We start from the raw sequence: 21,175 nt of genomic DNA on the forward strand, positions 1-21,175 counted from the left end.
CTCGATCATTGGTCTGAAAAGTGAAGAGTACAGGGGAACAATGACCTCACTAGATCTGGATGTGAATCCCTTCATGATCAGGTGGGCAATGTAGAAGGTCTTTCTAACCACTTTAGCAACGTGAGTGTCAAAGAAAGGCCACTGTCAACCTGGGTCCCCAGGTCCCTGATAACCTCTTCTGTGCTTAGTGGATTGCCACCTATATGGTAGCTTAGGGTTACCTTGTTTTTCCCGAAGGGTATGACTATACATTTTTGGCGTTTAACTTCAGGCCATGGCTCTGGCACCAGCTATCTGTTTCCGTGAGTCCCTTCTGAAGGATATCCGTGTCGATGCACTTTCCACTATGGCCCAGTTTGCAGTCGTCTGCAAGCTTTGTCAGCCAAAGTCCTCCCATGTTGGCCTGTACTTCTGAGAAGTAGATGCCAAACAATAGGGGGCCAAGGACCGAGCCCTGTGGGACACCACTTGTGACCGGCTTGGAGTCTGACTGCGCCAGCAACTCTAACCCTGTGGGTTCTGTCCTTAAGCCAGTTTGCAACCCATCTTGTGACATATGGGTTTACATTTAAGCTGGTAAGTTTTTCTACAATACCCGAGTGGGGTATTGTGTCGAAAGCCTTTGCAAGGTCAAGGTAGGCTGTATGGACTGCCTTTCCCTCATCAATGGCCTTGGTGACTGTTTGAAGAAGTCGACCAAGTTCAAAGGCATGATCTTCCCTTGACAAAGCCAAACTGGGTCGGGTCCAATGTCTGCAAGTCCCTATATCTTTGTTTATGAGCTCCATTATGATCCTCTCCATAGCTTTGCAGACTAGACTTGTTAAGCTTATGGGGCGTAATTACCAGGGTCCGTAGAGGCACCGCCTTTGTGGAGTGGGACCATTTGCCGTCGCCACTCCTTGGGCACGTATCCTGTGGTAAGGCTGAGATTAAACAGCTGCCTTATGTGTGGGTTTAATTCCTCATTTAGCTCATGTAGCACACAGCCGGGGACACCATCCAGTCCCATTGATGCTGTGTTTTTAGCTTTAGAGAGCAGCTTTCACCTCGCATTTGAGATGTCCGGGAGGCTACACTCGGCTGGGATAGTTATCTCTCCTTTAGGGGAGAGGGTGAAGTTTGCACTGAACCTGTCTGCCAGTGTGTTGGCAATGTCTGTGGGTTCAGTGATTTTGTATCATTTTGGACTAATTCTGAGCATATCTGGGAGTTTCCACCCAGGTTCCTAACATAGCTGAAAAGGCCTTATGATTGTCCTTTGAATCCATGGCAATTTTTCTCTCAAAATTGGCCTTAGTTGATTTTATAGTGCTCGTATTTTTACTAATAATGATCAGGGTGACTTCCCTTTTATGGATTTTGTTCTATCATGTAATAGCTTTCTCCTCTTATTGTAAAAGTTTGTTAATGGCTGGGGTCCACCAACTGGACGTTGCCCTTTGTGGAAAGAGTCTTGGTTTTATTTGGGATTGCCTGATCCATGCAGTCCTGGAGGTGTTCATAGAAGGCATTTGTAAGCTTCAAGCTTGGGTTGTGGTTTCCACTGGCTCAGGGGCCTTGAAGGATACCACACCAGTCTTGAGTAGTGTGAAGTTTGCTTTAGAAGTTCTTCACTATGGTCTTTTGTTTGGGGTGGGGAGGGATGTGGATTTCCAGTGAGATTAGTTTATGATCAGATCTCACCAATGAGGGATATACTTCGGTGTGGAGCATTTTGTCCCATGTTTGTGACAATGAGATCTAGTATATTTTCTCCTCTCGTGGGAACAGTGACTAGCTGTTCCATGGCATTTGAATTTATGAACTCCAGGAACCGTTGGGCTAGAAAGTTAGGGCTTGAGTAATGTTCCCAGTCTATATTCGGGTAGTTGAAGTCACCCAATATGATGGTGTTTGGAGATACATTTATACCCTCCAGTGTCTTCAGGAAGGCTGTGTGGGGTTCCTGAGTTTGAGAGGGTGGCCTGTAGCATGCTACAATTTGTAGAGCAGTTTTGCCTATGGTTAGTTGCACCTGGATGGTTTCCGAAGCTTCGTGCGTTGCCGCCAACCTGGAGGTGTGGGTATCCTTTATGAATATGGATACACCTCCTCCTTTTGTGGTGTGGTCCGGGTTTTGGGGCCGGAACGCATGATATGAGGTAAAACCTGGCCTCAATTATAAAATCAACTATTTGTGGTTTAACAAATTTACTATCCAGCCTATACATATCCTCCTTCATCTGTAACATCATACCTGCATATGTAAAGTTGATTAAAGTTTACTAACCTAAAAGTTTGTTTAGCTTCATCCAGTTTTATTACCTCATCTCCTTTAATCATCTGTTCCCATAATCTTCGGTTATTTATTCTTTCTTTTCCAAGTACTCATTACATTTTCCCAAATGACTTTACTGCTATCAAACACCCCTGCTTGTACTGTCCTCTTCCTTACTTCCATCTAAGACTTAGCATCTTTGCCAACAACCTTTCTCCACTATCCCATACTGCTTTGCACTATATCCTCTCCTACTCAGACTCCATCCCAACTGTACCTTTATGTCATTCATGAGCAAAACTTCCTTTCATTCCTGCAATCTTCTCTCACATACTACAATCAGATTAATATGTACCTCTCACCTTTTCCACTGTAATATCTCTCAACCTTCCTGTATCTCTCTAAACTGCTTATACTCCTCTATCCTTAATCTCTCCACCTCCATACACAGTTAAATTACAGCTTTTTCCTTGCTAGCCTTCCTTACCATGCCTATTCTACACTGTTAACAGACTCCTCACCATATAAATCCATCCTCATTCATATCCATATTTCCCCACAACTGTAACCTTAAACACCCAAATATTTAAGCCTACAGACTAAACACAATCTTTTATTCTACATTTCACCTTCCACTTATCTCAAATAATCCCTTCCTACTTCCTATCCGATTTCTTTCAAAACCTTCTATTTCTAACATTTCAGAAACATGTTTCTCCTACATTTACTCGCACTAGTACCTCTTCTATTGCTTACACACTTAACATCCTACCAACAACTATTACCCTCACAATTCCGAAAAAAACTCTTATATCATGCCCTCCGTGTCAAATACTTCTGAATCTCATCTCCCAATCACATCCTATCTTTTTCAGCACTCATATATTCTACTGTGCAAATACAATTATCAAAAACAAGCCATTTACTTACAAATTTGGTATTAAACATAAAATCAAACAAAAAGTCCTCTACCCGTACCATCATATCTGCATAACCATAAAACTTAGTGGTGATATCCACCCAAACTCAGGCCCAACTCAGCCCATACAGGCATCAAACTGCATATTCCCCATCTGTTCCTTTATCATTACGACCCCATCTACAGTCACCCCTCCCCCACCGACCTTCATACATACTAAGCCAACTTACAAAATATTTATAACAAACTTCAAGAAGTCCATGCATGGAGAGCAATACACACTTAGGATATCTTGGTTGTCACAGAAAAATGACTATACCAGGAAAAAACAAATGAAGAAATTGTCCACACAGGCTATAATATTATCAGATTAGACAGAGCCAAGAGAAAAGCTGTCGGTGTCACCATTTTCTACAAAAACACATTAGACGCCTCTGTTTTCCTCCCACACCCTGCCAACGTTCTCTAACTTCAAAATTCTAACCATACTAAAACTAAACACTCACAAGACAATCACCATCATGGGTGCATACATATCCTCAAGTAACAATGCTGAAACACTGGAAAATATTCTCCTCAAATATTCCTTCTGAAACCATAACATTGGTTGATGTTAGTATAGACTGGCTAACCATACAACTTGAAAAATCAAACCAACAATGTACAGCTGTACAAGTTAGACCAACTTATAACCACACCAACTAGATATATCAAAGCCACAGACAGACATTCAACCCTCAACTGGATGGTAACATCCTCTCCATATAAAATGCCATCCCATGGACATTTGCTAGACCGCTTAAGTGATTACTTACCAATCTACACAATAAGGTACCAAAGATACAGCTCCAAAGCACTTCATTACAGCCTGGTATGAAAACTTACTACCTTTCATGAAGATAATTTTACTAATACACTACATTTCTTCACTGGGAGTCACTAAAGACTCTCCACAGATGATGATGTCTCTGAGTTCAATATCTTACTAGGTGTTCTAAACACTCTAGCCTCCCCCTCGGAATAAAAAAAGTCAAAGCCAGCTCAACCCCATGTCTATCCTTAACAGAAACAACTCATGAAACAAACAGAGAAAGTATGGAAGGTCTGGACGAAATATTAAACAGCTCCCACTTTACTAACATATAGACAACTAAGAAACATAACAAAACAACTTATCAACAAAGATAAGAAAGCCTAGTATTTAACCAGTCCAAACATCCATCCATCTGCAACATCTTGATCCCATTTTTGCACATGGGGTTGGGGTGTCACTTCAGCAGTAACTGTCACCTAGAGCCAAGTTCCACACCACTGGATGTCTAGCCTTGCTACAATTGTTCTTCCATACTACACACTCACATGCACACTAATACATATGGCCAGTTTAGAATGTCCATTTCACCTAGTGCATGCCTTTAGAATGTGGGAGGAAACCAGTGCACTCAGAGGAAATCCATGCGAGCACAGGGAGGATAGACAGGCCCCCACAGAAGGAACCCCAGCTGAGAACCAAACCAGGGAACCTCATTAACACTAATACATTCATAGGTTCATTGGTGTGTACTAGGTTAATGGCCCTAGGGCCTTTACAAGCCTAGCCCATAGAAGTGCCCTGGCATTGTGTCACCAGTCTTTAGTTCCCAGTGCCTCTATCAAGTAGAGCCACTGGAGTGATCCCTGGGGTGAACTTTCTATTTCCCAACTACTCATCAAGATTTTTCTTGAAGAGGGCTAGTGAGGTGCTATGCTTGACATGTATGGGAAGTTTATTCCAGAGCATCGGCAGTTTCTGGGTTATGAACCTGTCCCTCCCACATGTCCTGTTGATGGTAGTAATGAGGTTGAGGTCTCTGGAGTGTGTGATGCAGAGGGATTCTGATTTATTTAGATGTAGCATTTCTAACATAGCTGGGTCCGACATGGCTTTGTAAGTCAAACAGAGATCACCTCTAAGGAGGCAATATGAGACACAGAATAGTCTGATTTTTTTAGTCTGTCCATACAGGAAGCCTAGGATCCTCTTTGTGAGGTACTTTTGCGGCCTCTCCGGTTGTTGCAGGTGTTTAGTGAGATGCATGTCAAATGGGGCATTGTACTCAATGATTGGCAAGGATTGAGGGAAGAGCAGAGGGAGACAATGACCTCTTTCTTCCTGGATGCAAAACCCTTAGTAATGAGATAGTGCCACATAGAAGGACTTTCTGACCACAGTGCAATGTGGTGGTTGAAAGAGAGGTTGCTGTCAACCTGTGTTCCCAGATCTCGTATAATACCTTCTGTGTTCAGTGGACTACCATCAATGTGGTAATTCATTGGAATCGGGTTATTCCCAAAGGGGATGCCAACACATTTTTTGACATTGAGCTTAAGGCCATGGTTCTGACACCAGTCATTGGCCTCACTCGGGGAGTTAATAAATAGCTGCCAACTTCCAATCATCTGCGAACTTTGTCAGCCAGAGTCCCTTTGCGTTGGCGTGGACTTCAGAGAAGTAGATACTAAACAGGAGAGGACCCAGGAATGAACCCTGTGGGACTCCACTTGTGACTGGTCGGCAGTCTGACTTGCAACCTACCTAGTGATGTAGGGGTTGATGCCTAGCTTAGTGAGTTTTTTTATGATTTATGAGTGGGGAATGGTATCAAAGGCTTGGCCAGATCAAGGTAGGCTATATGAACCACATTGCCTTCATCCACAGCTCTGGTGACTAACTCAAAGAAGTTGACCAAGTTAAGCAAGCATGACCTACCCTTCACAAAACCAAACTGTGTGGGATCCAGAGTTTGGAGATTCCCTATATCCTTGTTTATTAGGTCCATGATGATGTGTTCCATATCTTTGCATATCAGACTCATCAGGCTAATGGGGCGATAGTTCCCAGGGTCTGCTGTCACTCCTCCTTTGTGGAGAGGGATGACTGTAACTGTGCACCATTTGATAGGAACAAAGCCTGAGGTGAGGCTGTGATTGAACAGGGTACACAGGCGAGGTGCCAGTTCACTCAGTAGTTCATGTAGAACACAGCCAGGGATATTGTCAGGTCCCATAGAAGCTGTATTCTTGGCCTTAGACAGTGCTGTTTTAACCTGTGTATCAGTAATACTAGATACCTAGCAATCTACTGGTATTGTGACTGGTCCCTTGGGGGGGGAAGAGAGGGGTAAAGTTGGCACTGAATCTGATGGCTAGTATATTGGCAATATCTGTTGGTTCGGTATAGGAGGTACCATTGTGCAATAGCTCAGAGCAAATCTGGGTATAGCCATGAAAATTCTTTACATAAATATAGAAGGCCTTGTGGTTGTCTTTACTATCTGCTGCAATTCTGTTTTCATAGCTAGCTTTAGAGGATTTGATGAGGGATCTCAACTTTTTGTTGAGGCTGATAAGGGGGGGGGGGTTTCCAGTCTTGGGACTTCACCTTATTCCGCATCAGTTTCTTCCTTCTGTTGTAGTTTGTTTATGGCAGGGGACCACCAGACTGGCTTCCTTTTTTTGGAGGAGAGCATCTTGGTTCTATTGGGTATGGCGAGATACATGCATTTGTGTACGTGTTCGTACAGTGCATTGGTGTATGATTCATCAGTCATAGGTTCATAGGTTCATAGGTTCATAGGTTCATACTAGGCTATCTGCCCAAGGGCATTTATAAGCCTAGCCCATAGTTATGTGGCTTTCACACCCTTTGGTTGAATAAAAACTATGCCTATCATTTTGCTGTGCCTCTGTCAAGCAGTGACACTGAAGTAATCCCTGGGGTATATCTCCCATCCATTGGTCAAGATTCCTCTTGAACAAGGCCAGCAGGTGCTCTGCCTCACATGTGCCGGGATTTTGTTCCACAGCACAGGAGTCTCTGGGTGATGAATCTGTCCCTCCAGCCGCGTTCTATTTATAACCGTGTCAAGGTTTAAGTCTCCCGCCCTTGTGGTTCTGAGGGATCTAGATTTTTGAGGTGAAACATATTCATCAAATCTGGATTTGACATGGCCTTATATGTCAGGCACAGGTCACCTCTGAGCAAGCGGTATGAGACTGAATAGAGCTGGAGTTCTTTCAGTTGGGCAGCATAAGACATATTTTGAGACCCTTTATCCTTTTGGTGAGGCAGCCTTGGGTCCTTTCAAGCTGCAGCAGGTGTCTGGTCAGATACATTCCGAATGGGGCATTGTACTCAATCATAGGTCTAATGAGTGATGAGTACAGGGGGACAATGACCTCCCTTGATCTAGATGTGAATCCCTTCATGATCAGGTGGGCGTTATAGAAAGTTTTCCTAACTACTTTAGCAACATGAGTGTCAAGCGAAGGCTACTGTCAACCTGGGTCCCCAGATCCCTGATGACTTTTTCTGTGCTCAGTGGATTGCCACCTATATGGTAGCTAGGGGTAACCTTGTTTTTCCCGAAGGGTATGACTATGCATTTTTTGGCGTTTAACTTCAGGCCATGGCTCTGGCACCAGTTATCCGTTTCTGTGAGGCCCTTCTGGAGGATATCTGTGTCAGATGTGTTTTCGACTATGGCTAATTTGCAGTCATCTGCAAACTTTGTCAGCCATAACCCTCCTGTGTTTGCTTGTACTTCAGAAAAGTAGATCCGAACAAGAGTGGACCCAGGACTGAGCCCTGTGGGACACCACTTGTGACAGGCTTTGAGTCTGACATGGCTCCAGCAACTCTGACCCTGTGGGTTCTGTCACTTAGCCAGTTTGCAACCCATCTTGTGATGTATGGGTTTACATTCAAGCTGATGAGTTTTTCGATGATACCTGAGTGGGGTATTGTGTCGAAGGCCTTTGCCAGGTCGAGGTAGGCTGTATGGACTGCCTTTCCCTCATCAATGGCCTTGGTGACTGTCTCGAAAAGTCAACCAAGTTTAAGAGGCAGGATCTGCCTTTGACAAAGCCAAACTGGATTGGATCCAAAGTCTGCAAGTTCCCTATGTCTTTATTTATGAGTTCCATTATGATCCTCTCCATGGCTTTGCAGATAAGGCTTGTCAAGCTAATGGGGGCGGTAATTTCCAGGGTCTGTGGAGGCACCGCCCTTATGAAGTGGGACCACAGTCGCGTGCACCACTCCTTGGGCAATGTATCCTGAGGTGAGGCTAAGATTGAACAGCTGTCCTAACTGTGGGTTTAATTCCTCGTTGAGTTCGTGAAGCACACAGCCGGGGACACCATCCGGTCCCATGGATGCTGCATTTTTTGCCTTAGTGAGGGCAGTTCTCACCTGGGCGTTGGAGATGTTTGGGGGGCTACAATCCTCTGGAATAGATATCTCTCCATTTGGGGGGGAGGGGGGGGAGAAGTTTGCACTGAACCTGTCAGCCAGTATGTTGGCAATGTGTGTAGGTTCAGTAATTTTCACAACTGATCTCGATTTGCATGGGTGCTGTGAAGTTAGCCACCTCTGTTTTTAGCAGCCCAAAGTTAGCTTTGGAGAAGGTTTTCATGGTGGTTACCTTTGTGGGGGTGGATTTCCATGGTGATTAGTTTGTGGTCAGATCTAACCAGGGAGGAGCTGACTATTGGTGTAGAGCAATGGTCACACATGTTAGTAATGACCAGGTCAAGGATGTTGCTACCGCTAGTGGAAATAAGAACGAGCTGGTCCAGGACATTGGAATTAATGAATTCCAGGAAACGTTGGGCAAGTGTATTGGAACATGAGTAGTTTTCCCAGTTAATGGAGGGGTAGTTGAAGTCGTCCAGTATGAGAGTGTTAGGTTGAATCCTAATATTCTCCAGGGTGCTTAAGAACATGGAATGTGAGTCTTGGGACATGGTTGGGGATCTATAGCAGGCTACAACCTGAATCGCTGTTTTACCCAGTGCTAGCTGCACCTGAAGTATCTCAGATGCGTTATGCTGGGCTACCAGTCTGCAGGTGTGTGCATCCTTTATGAATATGGAAACACCACTGTCTTTCGAGCTTCAGTTCAAGTTCTGGGGCCGAAAGGTGTTGAATGAGTTATAGCCTGGTAGTACAAAGGTGCTTTCTGCTGCCTTGAACCAGGTCTCTGTTATGGCACAAATTTCAATGTTGTCCATTTTAAGGAGTGCTTCGAGCGAGTGCATTTTGAGATTTAGGCTTTGAGCAGCATGACCCTCAGATTGCATTTGCTTGTAGCTGTTACGGTGGTAATTTGGTCTTTGGAACACCACCTAAAAAAGGCACTACAGGGATGGCAAAAGCCTTGGCCAGTATCCGGAAGCCCAGGGGTGACAGATGCAGGCCATCTCTGGAAAAGCATCAAGGTCTGTCAATCATGTCATCCCAGGCAAACAGATACTGGATCCCCTTAGAATGACACCAGAAACGTAGCCAATTGTTGAAATCAATCATTTTCTGCTTGTACTGTGGTATCATTCTGGGTGATGGTAGGATGCTGCTCAGGGCTAGGATCATACCCGCCTGGGCTACATAATCCAAGAGCTCCTCTATGTCTCTTTTCATGTAGTCCAGGGAGGTATGTTTCAGGTCATTCACACCCACGTGTACAATGATAGAGTCATATTTGTACCTGTTGTTGAGGGACCTGAGTGCGTGCATTATGTGGCGGATCCTGGTGCTTGACAGGCAGCTGACAGTTACTTTCTCCTTATTCAACCTAGTGAGTGGAACATCAGTGTGCCTCACTATCGAGTCACCTATGACTAGTGTGTTGGGCATGCTGTTTTGCCTTAGGGGCTTTGGTTGAGTGTCACATTGTTTAGGAGAGTTATGTGTCTCATGGTTAGTGTTGTGTTGCGGTGGTCAAGTGCGTTTCTGCCCTGCAGGTCTCTGCTGTTTGGGTAGATTTTTATTGAGAGCCTCCATGAAGGTAGGTGTGCGGTTTGTGTTTTTATGTGAAGGCAGTGCTGGTATGTGTTCTGCAGGGCTATTTGTTCCATGTGGTGTGGTGCAAGTGTTGGCCTTCTCCTCTTGACCAGCTATTCCGGTCTTGGCTAGAGTGTGCGTGGCTTCCAATTTGGCCCTATAAGTACATCTCTCACAAGTCTGAGTGTTGGGAGGTAAGAGGAGAGGGTTGTCAGTGTATATGAGGCAGTTGCTACATTGCCTCAGGATGCCCAAATTCACCAGGTTAATAGGAGAAAGCACAGGGAACTGACCTTTAGACATGCCTGGAGGGGTGGTAAGTACTGAAGCTGTTTCCCTGTAGAATGTTTAGTGCTGGTAGCACTTTTGTGTGCTACAATAATTGCTACAAGAAGTCTGGTAAAGTGCTAGACTAATAAGCTAGTAAAAGTGCAGGAGAGGAGAGAACTAGTAGATCTAAGGGAAAAATTGAAGAGCAGACTTTGGCACCACTCAGTAGCTTACAAACAGTCCTGGATACAACAAATCTGTATCTGGACTTCACTAGTTACAAGAAAGAAGGGAAACAAGTGCAAACACGGGCTTTTAAACCAGAAAATTGAAAGAGATGAAAAAACTGCCCAAACTGTCAATAAACTACAATTTCTGGGCCAGAAACCACTCCTCTTGTGGTAAATAGGCTACCTAGTGCTTACCACTCCCACTGATAAGCTAGAAGGCTTCCTTCCAACACAGAAAGGCTTGGTTGGCTCAGAAGGTTACATACAGTCCTGGAGACAGCAAATCTGTATCTGGACTAGACTATTGGGGCAATTTGCAGTTTGAGTCTGACATGGCTCCAGCAACTCTGACCCTGTGGGTTCTGTCCCTTAGCCAGTTTTCAACCATCTTGTGATGTATGGGTTTTACATTCAAGCTGATGAGTTTTTCGATGATACCTGGGTGGGGTATCAGAAGGCCTTTCATCGAGGTAGTAGGCTGTATGGACTGCCTTTCCCTCATCAATGGCCTTGGTGACTGTCTCGAAAAGTCAACCAAGTTTAAGAGGCAGGATCTGCCTTTGACAAAGCCAAACTGGATTGGATCCAAAGTCTGCAAGTTCCTATGTCTTTATTTATGAGTTCCATTATGATCCTCTCTATGGCTTTGCAGATAAGGCTTGTCAAGCTAATGGGGGTAATTTCCAGGGTCTGTGGAGGCACCGCCTTATGAAGTGGGACCACAGTGCTGCACCACTCCTTGAGTGCGTATCCTGAGGTGAGGCTAAGATTGAACAGCTGTCCTAACTGTGGGTTTAATTCCTCGTTGAGTTCGTGAAGCACAGCGGGACACCATCGGTCCCATGGATGCTGCATTTTTGCCTTAGTGAGGGCAGTTCTCACCTGGGCGTTGGAGACGTTTGGGGGGGCTACAAGCCTCTGGAATAGATATCTCTCCATTTGGGGGGAGAAGTTTGCACTGAACCTGTCAGCCAGTATGTTGGCAATGTGTGTAGGTTCAGTAATTTTCACAACTGATCTCGATTTGCATGGGTGCTGTGAAGTTAGCCACCTCTGTTTTTAGCAGCCCAAAGTTAGCTTTGGAGAAGGTTTTCATGGTGGTTACCTTTGTGGGGGGGGGGGTGGATTTCCATGGTGATTAGTTTGTGGTCAGATCTAACCAGGGAGGAGCTGACTATTGGTGTAGAGCAATGGTCACACATGTTAGTAATGACCAGGTCAAGGATGTTGCTACCGCTAGTGGAAATAAGAACGAGCTGGTCCAGGACATTGGAATTAATGAATTCCAGGAAACGTTGGGCAAGTGTATTGGAACATGAGTAGTTTTCCCAGTTAATGGAGGGGTAGTTGAAGTCCAGTGAGAGTGTTAGGTTGAATCCTAATATTCTCCAGGGTGCTTAAGAACATGGAATGTGAGTCTTGGGACATGGTTGGGGATCTATAGCAGGCTACAACCTGAATCGCTGTTTTACCCAGTGCTAGCTGCACCTGAAGTATCTCAGATGCGTTATGCTGGGCTACCAGTCTGGAGGTGTGTGCATCCTTTATGAATATGGAAACACCACTGCCTTTCGAGCTTCAGTTCAAGTTCTGGGGCCGAAAGGTGTTGAATGAGTTATAGCCTGGTAGTACAAAGGTGCTTTCCGCTGCCTTGAACCAGGTCTCTGTTATGGCACAAATTTCAATGTTGTCCATTTTAAGGAGTGCTTCGAGCGAGTGCATTTTGAGATTTAGGCTTTGAGCAGCATGACCCTCAGATTGCATTTGCTTGTAGCTGTTAGGGTGGTAATTTGGTCTTTGGAACATAACCTAAAAAAGGCACTACAGGGATGGCAAAAGCCTTGGCCAGTATCCGGAAGCCCAGGGGTGACAGATGCAGGCCATCTCTGGAAAAGCATCAAGGTCTGTCAATCATGTCATCCCAGGCAAACAGATACTGGATCCCCTTAGAATGACACCAGAAACGTAGCCAGTTGTTGAAATCAATCATTTTCTGCTTGTACTGTGGTATCATTCTGGGTGATGGTAGGATGCTGCTCAGGGCTAGGATCATACCCGCCTGGGCTACATAATCAACTCCTCTATGTCTCTTTTCATGTAGTCCAGGGAGGTATGTTTCAGGTCATTCACACCCACATGTGCAATGATAGAGTCATATTTGTACCTGTTGTTGAGGGACCTGAGTGTGTGCGTTATGTGGCAGATCCTGGTGCTTGACAGGCAGCTGACAGTTACTTTCTCCTTATTCAACCTAGTGAGTGGAACATCAGTGTGCCTCACTATCGAGTCACCTATGACTAGTGTGTTGGGCATGCTGTTTTGCCTTAGGGGCTTTGGTTGAGTGTCACATTGTTTAGGAGAGTTATGTGTCTCGTGGTTAGTGTTGTGTTGTGGTGGTCAAGTGCGTTTCTGCCCTGGAGGTCTCTGCTGTTTGGGTAGATTTTTATTGAGAGCCTCCATGAAGGTAGTGTTGTGTTGCGAAGGCAGTGCTGGTATGTGTTCTGCAGGGCTATTTGTTCCATGTGGTCAAGTGCGTTTCTGCCCAGCTATTCCGGTCTTGGCTAGAGGCGTGGCTTCCAATTTGGCCCTATAAGTGCATCTCTCGCAAGTCTGAGTGTTGGGAGATAAGAGGAGAGGGTTGTCAGTGTATATGAGGCAGTTGCTGCATTGCCTCCGGATGCCCAAATTCACCAGGTTAATAGGCGAAAGCACAGGGAACTGACCTTTAGACATGCCTGGAGCAGTACTGAAGCTGTTTCCTGTAGAATGTTTAGTGCTGGTAGCACTTTGTGTGCTACACTACAAGAGTCTGGAAAGTGCTAGACTAATAAGCTAGTAAAAGTGCAGGAGAGGAGAGAACTAGTAGATCTAGGGAAAAATTGAAGAGCAGACTTTGGCACCACTCAGTAGTTTACAAACAGTCCTGGATACAACAAATCTGTATCTGGACTTCACTAGTTACAAGAAAGAAGCAGGTCTCTCTGCTGTTTGGGTAGATTTTTTGAGAGCCTCCATGAAGGTAGGTGTGTTTGTGTTTTTATGTGAAGGCAGTGCTGGTGTGTGTTCTGCAGGGCTATTTGTTCCATGTGGTGTGTGCAAGTGTTGGCCTTCTCCTCTTGACCAGCTATTCCGGTCTTGGCTGTGTGTGGCTTCAATTTGGCCCTAAGTACATCTCTAAGTCTGAGTGTTGGGAGGTAAGAGAGTTGTCAGTGTATATGAGGCAGTTGCTGCATTGCCTCCGGATGCCCAAATTCACCAGGTTAATAGGCGAAAGCACAGGGAACTGACCTTTAGACATGCCTGGAGGGGTGGTAAGTACTGAAGCTGTTTCCTGTAGAATGTTTAGTGCTGGTAGCACTTTTGTGTGCTACAATAATTGCTACAAGAAGTCTGGTAAAGTGCTAGACTAATAAGCTAGTAAAAGTGCAGGAGGAGAGAACTAGTAGATCTAAGGGAAAAATTGAAGAGCAGACTTTGGCACCACTCAGTAGCTTACAAACAGTCCTGGATACAACAAATCTGTATCTGGACTTCACTAGTTACAGAAAGAGCAGGTCTCTGCTGTTTGGGTAGCTGTTTGGGTAGATTTTTATTGAGAGCCTCCATGAAGGTAGGTGTGCGGTTTGTGTTTTTATGTGAAGGCAGTGCTGGTATGTGTTCTGCAGGGCTATTTGTTCCATGTGGTGTGGTGCAAGTGTTGACCTTCTCCTCTTGACCAGCTATTCCGGTCTTGGCTAGAGTGTGCGTGGCTTCCAATTTGGCCCTATAAGTACATCTCTCACAAGTCTGAGTGTTGGGAGGTAAGAGGAGAGGGTTGTCAGTGTACATGAGGCAGTTGCTACATTGCCTCAGGATGCCCAAGTTCACCAGGTTAATAGGAGAAAGCACAGGGAACTGACCTTTAGACATGCCTGGAGGGGTGGTAAGTACTGAAGCTGTTTCCCTGTAGAACGTTTAGTGCTGGTAGCACTTTTGTGTGCTACAATAATTGCTACAATAAGTCTGGTAAAGTGCTAGACTAATAAGCTAATAAAAGTGCAGGAGAGGAGAGAACTAGTAGATCTAAGGGAAAAATTGAAGAGCAGACTTTGGCACCACTCAGTAGCTTACAAACAGTCCTGGATACAACAAATCTGTATCTGGACTTCACTAGTTACAAGAAAGAAGGGAAACAAGTGCAAACGCGGGCTTTTAAACCAGAAAATTGAAAGAGATGGAAAAACTGCCCAAACTGTCAATAAACTACAATTTCTGGGCCAGAAACCACTCCTCTTGTGGTAAATAGGCTACCTAGTGCTTACCACTCCCACTGATAAGCTAGAAGGCTTCCTTCCAACACAGAAAGGCTTGGTTGGCTCAGAAGGTTACATACAGTCCTGGAGGCAGCAAATCTGTATCGGGACTAGACTAGCTACAGGAAAGGTAGGAAAAACACAAATGTGGGCTTTTAAACCAGAAAGTTGAAAGAGATGGAAAAACTGCCCAAACAGCCAATATACTACAAATTCTGGGCCAGAAACCACTCCTCTTGTGGTAGATAGATTGGTTGAACACAGACACTAAAATGGTTTCCTGTTTTGCTCTCACATCTGGTTGCCAAGACTGAAATAATCACAGACATTAGATCTCATCCAAACTTGAACTACATCTTGTAGCGGGTCCAGTAGACAGTTGCTCACACACCTTTACCTTCCCTGTATTCAATGATCATCTCCTTTAGCTGCTCCTATCACAAAGCTTTCCTGATTAATATTAGCACTTCCTGTGCTTCACCCAGTGTATAATCCTACTCTCCTAGTTTTGCAGGTTTTCTGGTTAATAACGAGATACCCCCCCCAATCTTAATTGTAACTGTTTTATGCAAATCCAGCCATCCTCTGCACCTTCTTGATTCCCACACTCCCTCAAATTGTCAGTCATGCACACCTACCAGGAAAGTCACCTAACATCAATGCAGTCTCCATAAGCCCTGCTCTCCACACATTCTTTTCACTGTATCATCATTAAAACACTGCATTACTCTCTGAATTCATACCTACTACTCGTGTGCCACAGTTTTTAGTCAACTGCAACAGTCCCATCTCCATGTCCTATGTCTCCCCAAACCATTTAATCATCCTTCCTCATTCTGTTAGGAATATTGCTTGTTTTAACCACAGCTATATACATACATAATATCTATAATTTAACGACTGAGTTGATTATTAGTGTATATATATATATATATATATATATATATATATATATATATATATATATATATATACACACACACGCACACACACACATGTACACACACACACACACACACACACACACACACACACACACACATACAAACATACACAGATTCCATATGATTGAATAAGTTAATTTAATTCTTATCTGCAATAACAAAGACATAACTTGGTAATTTTGTTGCAATAGTTAAATCACACCTTACAATCTTTTAACTGAAAAACTGCATGTTTTGCATAACTTCATCTGGTATATTCGGCACACAAACACTTCAATAAACAGAGATCCCTCTATATACCAAGTTACATTGTTTTTTTAAAACACCTGAAAAGTAAATGCTACAGCTGTAATTTCACTCTAACCCCATTTCACCTGAAACTCAGTTTGATTTCAAGCCATTTAAAACATTATTACAATTTTATTTTATACAGCCCTCATTCATGATATTGTATGTGACTGTTTAGAATACATACCAAGATCTAATTTTGTGTTAATGTATATTATTCCAATGATTTTATACCTATATTTACTTTTTTGCAATATGCTACTTTAGAGTGGTTATTTTTAATAGGTTACACTGATTTGCTAAACTTGGTGGTGTCATTGCTTAAAGCAATACAAGTAATTATATTGTACACAAAATGCTGTTGCTACACTTTAAACATTTATGAAGTAATCCTTTTTTGCCTTTTTTAAACACCTTTATTGAATTATCACATAATATAGGCAAATTTACATTATACAAAAGTAATCAAACTGTATTAAAAAATTAACAATTTTAGTTCCATTTGCACAAACTACCCGTTTTGTGACTATTGGAGAAAATATCTGAAAACAACTTATCATCACTTGAAATTTAGCTTGATCTTAAAGGTGGCTTTTGATCCATCATCCAGGTATTATATTGGAACTGGTAAAGACAGCTTTTAGTTTAGCTACCTAAAAGCTGAAAAAGGAAGAATCTACACCCTCAAAATGTAACATATTGCCCAGGACCTGGCTGTTACTAGTGTTCACCAAGCAAGGGGGCAAATGCAACAGATGGCATTGCTCAATTTTTTTTCACTTAATTCTTTTTAAGTGAAAATAAAACAGTAGCCACAAACAAGTCATACTGTAATAAAGGGGGAGCTGAATGCTGATACTGCATGCTATTCTGTGTCTTTCCTTTCAAAGTTAAAGCACTTAGGACAGTGAGAGCAACAAGGACACATTTTCTTGACTGTGGGGGAGGAAGGCATGCCCTGCAGTTCTGGTAGCTATGCTTAAGGAAATAAACCCTGACTGTTTAGGGGAAGGTCTGATAGTAAAACTAAAATTCAAATATACATTGAGCACATAATGTTAAGATGGGATTTGGTAGAGAAGATACTGAAGGTAGGAAAGACTGAAGGCAAAAGGCTATGATGGACAGATAGCATTACTAAAATAAAATGAATATTCATTTACAAGAAGTTAAAGAAGTTGTTGACATACAGGCCTGGTGTGATAAAGTCCATGAGGAAAAGAAGAGTCATACTTAATGAAATGAATAAACAATAACAGCAACACTGTTCATTTTATTGTTAATAAAGCTACTGCTGTTAAAAGAAAAAAAAATAAAAGTGAGGGATAATTCTCACCACTCCACTGTGTTTCTTCCAACAAGAACTTCCAGGATCTCTTCCCTACATTTTGTCTGGTGTTCTGGGTACGCAGCCAAGCAGTACAGGATCCATGAAATGCCATTCGATGTAGTGTCATGGCCTTCAAACATGAATGTATCACCCTCCGCACACAAGTCTGTATCTGAGAGCCCCTTCCCTTTTTCATCCTAAGGAATGCATAAAAAGTAAAATAAATGGCAAGCCTTGTTTGCCTGCCCATATGTGTTCCAGGAATATACTTATTTACTTAATAGTTATTAACTAGGTAATTTAGCTAGTCAAAGGACCAATTTCAGCCATGACTGAGCCAAAGGCAAACATATAAACAAGAGCCTACACATAATTACAGTATAGAACATAAAAAATAAAGTACAAGTACAATAAACTCATAAATACAGTTAAGATTCAAATGTTTACAGCAAGTTATACACCATGACTGAACAATTCAGTGTTGGGACACCTAGAACTGCCCCTGGAAGAATGAATGTTTTGTACTACTCCTTTCTTACTAAAAGAAAAAAATGCTTTAAAATATACTTGTTATAAACTATAGAGTAAAATTAGAAATATAACGTATATATAAATATACAGTTTCTGAGACTGACTTTTTCACACTGTGCTGGCTGGCTGGCTGGCTAGTGGCACCCTAGACCTATAATTTAATATTTTTGTTGTACAAAGCATCTTTAAAGAATTACATTTTATATATATATATATATATATATATATATATATATATATATATATATATATATGTATACACACATAAACACACATAAGAAAAAAAAAAAAATATATATATATATATATATATATATATATATGTATATATATGGGTCTACTTTGAATGACCAAACACTCACATAAATGAAACCCACATCACTGAGACCAGATCACTGAAATTCCATAACAGCGAAAACTGAAAAGAACGAGTCCCAGAACACCAAATAGCAGTTATTAACATATAGTCAGTCGCCGTATTAGAAAAATACATGTTAAAATGCAGTTTTCCCCAAGGTAACGCAATCTCAGACTCGGTATATTTAAGTTGTGGAGGGGTGTACAGGGCAGAGCCCATTGCAGGGGGGCTTACTCACCTGCATAAATGATGTTAAAAAGCAATTGTAGTGACAGAAATAGTGGGACAATTTTAAACAATTACTCCACTATATTATACGAGAAAAGGTAAGGAAATCCTTGTTTTATATTTTTGTGGGGGGTGTGCCCCCCTGCACTGACCATGGGGGGGCTGTGCCTCCCTGCAACATAGATATACCAACTCTGAGATCACACTAGAGTGCGGCACTGAGCAAACTTCCTTCTTCGCTCAGTCTGCAGTCGGTATTTCACACATTCGGTCATCTCAGCTTCGGCATTGTGAAGTTTCAGTTATTTGAAATTTCACTCATTTTGTATCCATCATATGAAAGTGGGTCTACTGACATTTCGGTAATGTCAAGTAGAGACCCATATATACACACATGTGTATATATATATATATATATATATATATATATATATATATATTTATATATATATATATATATATATATATATATATATATATATATGGGTCAACTCTGTTTTGTTGAATCTCATTTCACCCCGACCACATCGCGGAAACACAAATTATTGAAACCTCATTTCACTGAATCTCATTTCACGGAAATGAACTTAGTATATATGGCACTGTGTAGAGTACTGTAAAGCAAGTAAAAGGTATATGCCCTTTTCCCCACTGTAGTGCGATCCTGGAGTTAGTATATATAGTTAGGGGGGTGTGGAGGGCACCTTGTTTGTTTTATATTCTATTTTACCAAAAACTTCAAAACAATACATTTTAAACAATAGACATGCATAGTTACAACACCAATGACTAACTCTCTCCAGAAGACAATATGTACTCAAACTAAGTGGGGGCTACGCCCTTCATACACCCCAATGTGGAGGGCTGTGCCCCCCTCCCCCTAACTATATATACTAACTCCCGGATCACACTACAGTGGGGAAAAGGGCATATACCTTTTACTTGCCTTACAGTACTCTACACAGTGTCATATATGCTAACTGCAGTTATTGAAATTAAGTAGACTCATATATATATATATATATATATATATATATATATATATATATATTATTAATCTTGAGCAAAGAGACAAACTACATCTTATGGTTTATAAGTAAACCATTAGAAGTTTCAGCAATGTTGTTACAGTATTTTTTTCATACTGTGTAGTGTAAGTGAGGCGGCAATTTTATTTTATACAGCCCTCAAGTCGTGATATTGTATGTGACTGTTTAGAATACATACCTAGATCTGATTTTGTGTTAATGTATATTATTCCAGTGATTTTATATCTATATTTGCTTTTTTGCAATATGCTACTTTAGACTGGTTATTTTTAATAGGTTACACTGATTTGCTTAACTTGGTGGTGTCATTGCTTAAAGCAATACAAGTAAGGAGTAGGCTCAACTCTCTTATAACATTTTTGGAGAACAAAAACTTTAGAAATTTGTCATATTCAATCATGTCATCTGATTTCACAGTCTAAAAAGAAAAAGAAGTTGACTAAAGAGGTAAGTAATGAATTGTGGGCGTTTAACTCTTTACCGCTGTATGAGACAGAGAATTTCAATGAGGTGCTTAGTCAGCTTTTGGACCATCAGTCTGCTTCTTCTGGGTTCTCTACTGCACTCCCCCACCCCCTTTGGAGGCCACTGTGGCCATAGAACACTGCATGTCTCTTCAGGTCATCTGTCAGGCAGAATTTGCTCGGTGAGGGAGGCATACGCAAAGTTCTGGTTGTAGGATCATAAGAAGTTACTACAAGCCTAACAATGTTACAAAAAACAAACTTCCAGAACTAGTAAAACAAGAAAGGCGAACCAGAAACAACTGCAGAACACCGATTTATTTATTTATTTAACCAAAATTGTACTAAGCGCTTTCACCCACACACATCAGGGCATCTTCAGAGTACTGACGATCCTTGTGTTGAACCTCTTTTTAAATCCTTATGTAGGTAATAATTTGTTTAATTGTTTAATTGTTCAATTATCTAATTTCCACTATGGCGTCCAGTTTGCAGTCATCTGCAAACTTTGTCAGCCAAAGTCCTCCCATGTTGGCCTGTACTTCTGAGAAGTAGATGCCGAACAATAGGGGGCCAAGGACCGAGCCCTGTGGGACACCACTTGTGACTGTCTTGGAATCTGACATAGCGCCAGCAACTCTAACCCTGTGGGTTCTGTCCTTAAGCCAGTTTGCAACCCATCTTGTGACATATGGGTTTACATTTAAGCTGGTAAATTTTTCTACAATACCCGAGTGGGGTATTGTGTCGAAAGCCTTTGCAAGGTCAAGGTAGGCTCTATGGACTGCCTTTCCCTCATCAATGGCCTTGGTGACTGTTTCGAAGAAGTCGACCAAGTTCAAAAGGCATGATCTGCCCTTGAAGCCAAACTGGGTCGGGTCCAATGTCTGCAAGTCCCTATATCTTTGCTTATGAGCTCCATTATGATCCTCTCCATAGCTTTGCAGACTAGACTTGTTAAGCTTATGGGGCGGTAATTACCAGGGTCCGTAGAGGCACCGCCTTTGTGGAGTGGGACCACAGCTGCCATATGCCACTCCTTGGGCACGTATCCTGTGGTAAGGCTGAGATTAAACAGCTGCCTTATGTGCGGGTTTAATTCCTCATTTAGCTCATGTAGCACACAGCCGGGGACACCATCTGGTCCCATTGATGCTGTGTTTTTAGCTTTAGAGAGAGCAGCTTTCAC

The 21,175-nt window shown here is 42.4% G+C and overlaps 1 protein-coding gene across 1 annotated transcript in view; it reads right to left on the reverse strand.

The window, feature by feature from the left end:
* LOC122814241 (cytochrome P450 4B1-like) overlaps positions 1-21,175 on the reverse strand; it is a 450,417-nt gene that overhangs the window by 184,416 nt on the left and 244,826 nt on the right. Inside the window, exon 5 of the mRNA XM_044086839.1 lies at positions 17,363-17,553. Coding sequence (XP_043942774.1) covers positions 17,363-17,553 — 191 coding nt within the window. The remainder of the gene's footprint in view (positions 1-17,362; positions 17,554-21,175) is intronic.

This window comes from Protopterus annectens, chromosome 10.part0 (genome assembly GCF_019279795.1).
Source record: "Protopterus annectens isolate FY-2018-M chromosome 10.part0, PAN1.0, whole genome shotgun sequence".
NCBI lineage: Eukaryota > Metazoa > Chordata > Ceratodontiformes > Protopteridae > Protopterus > Protopterus annectens.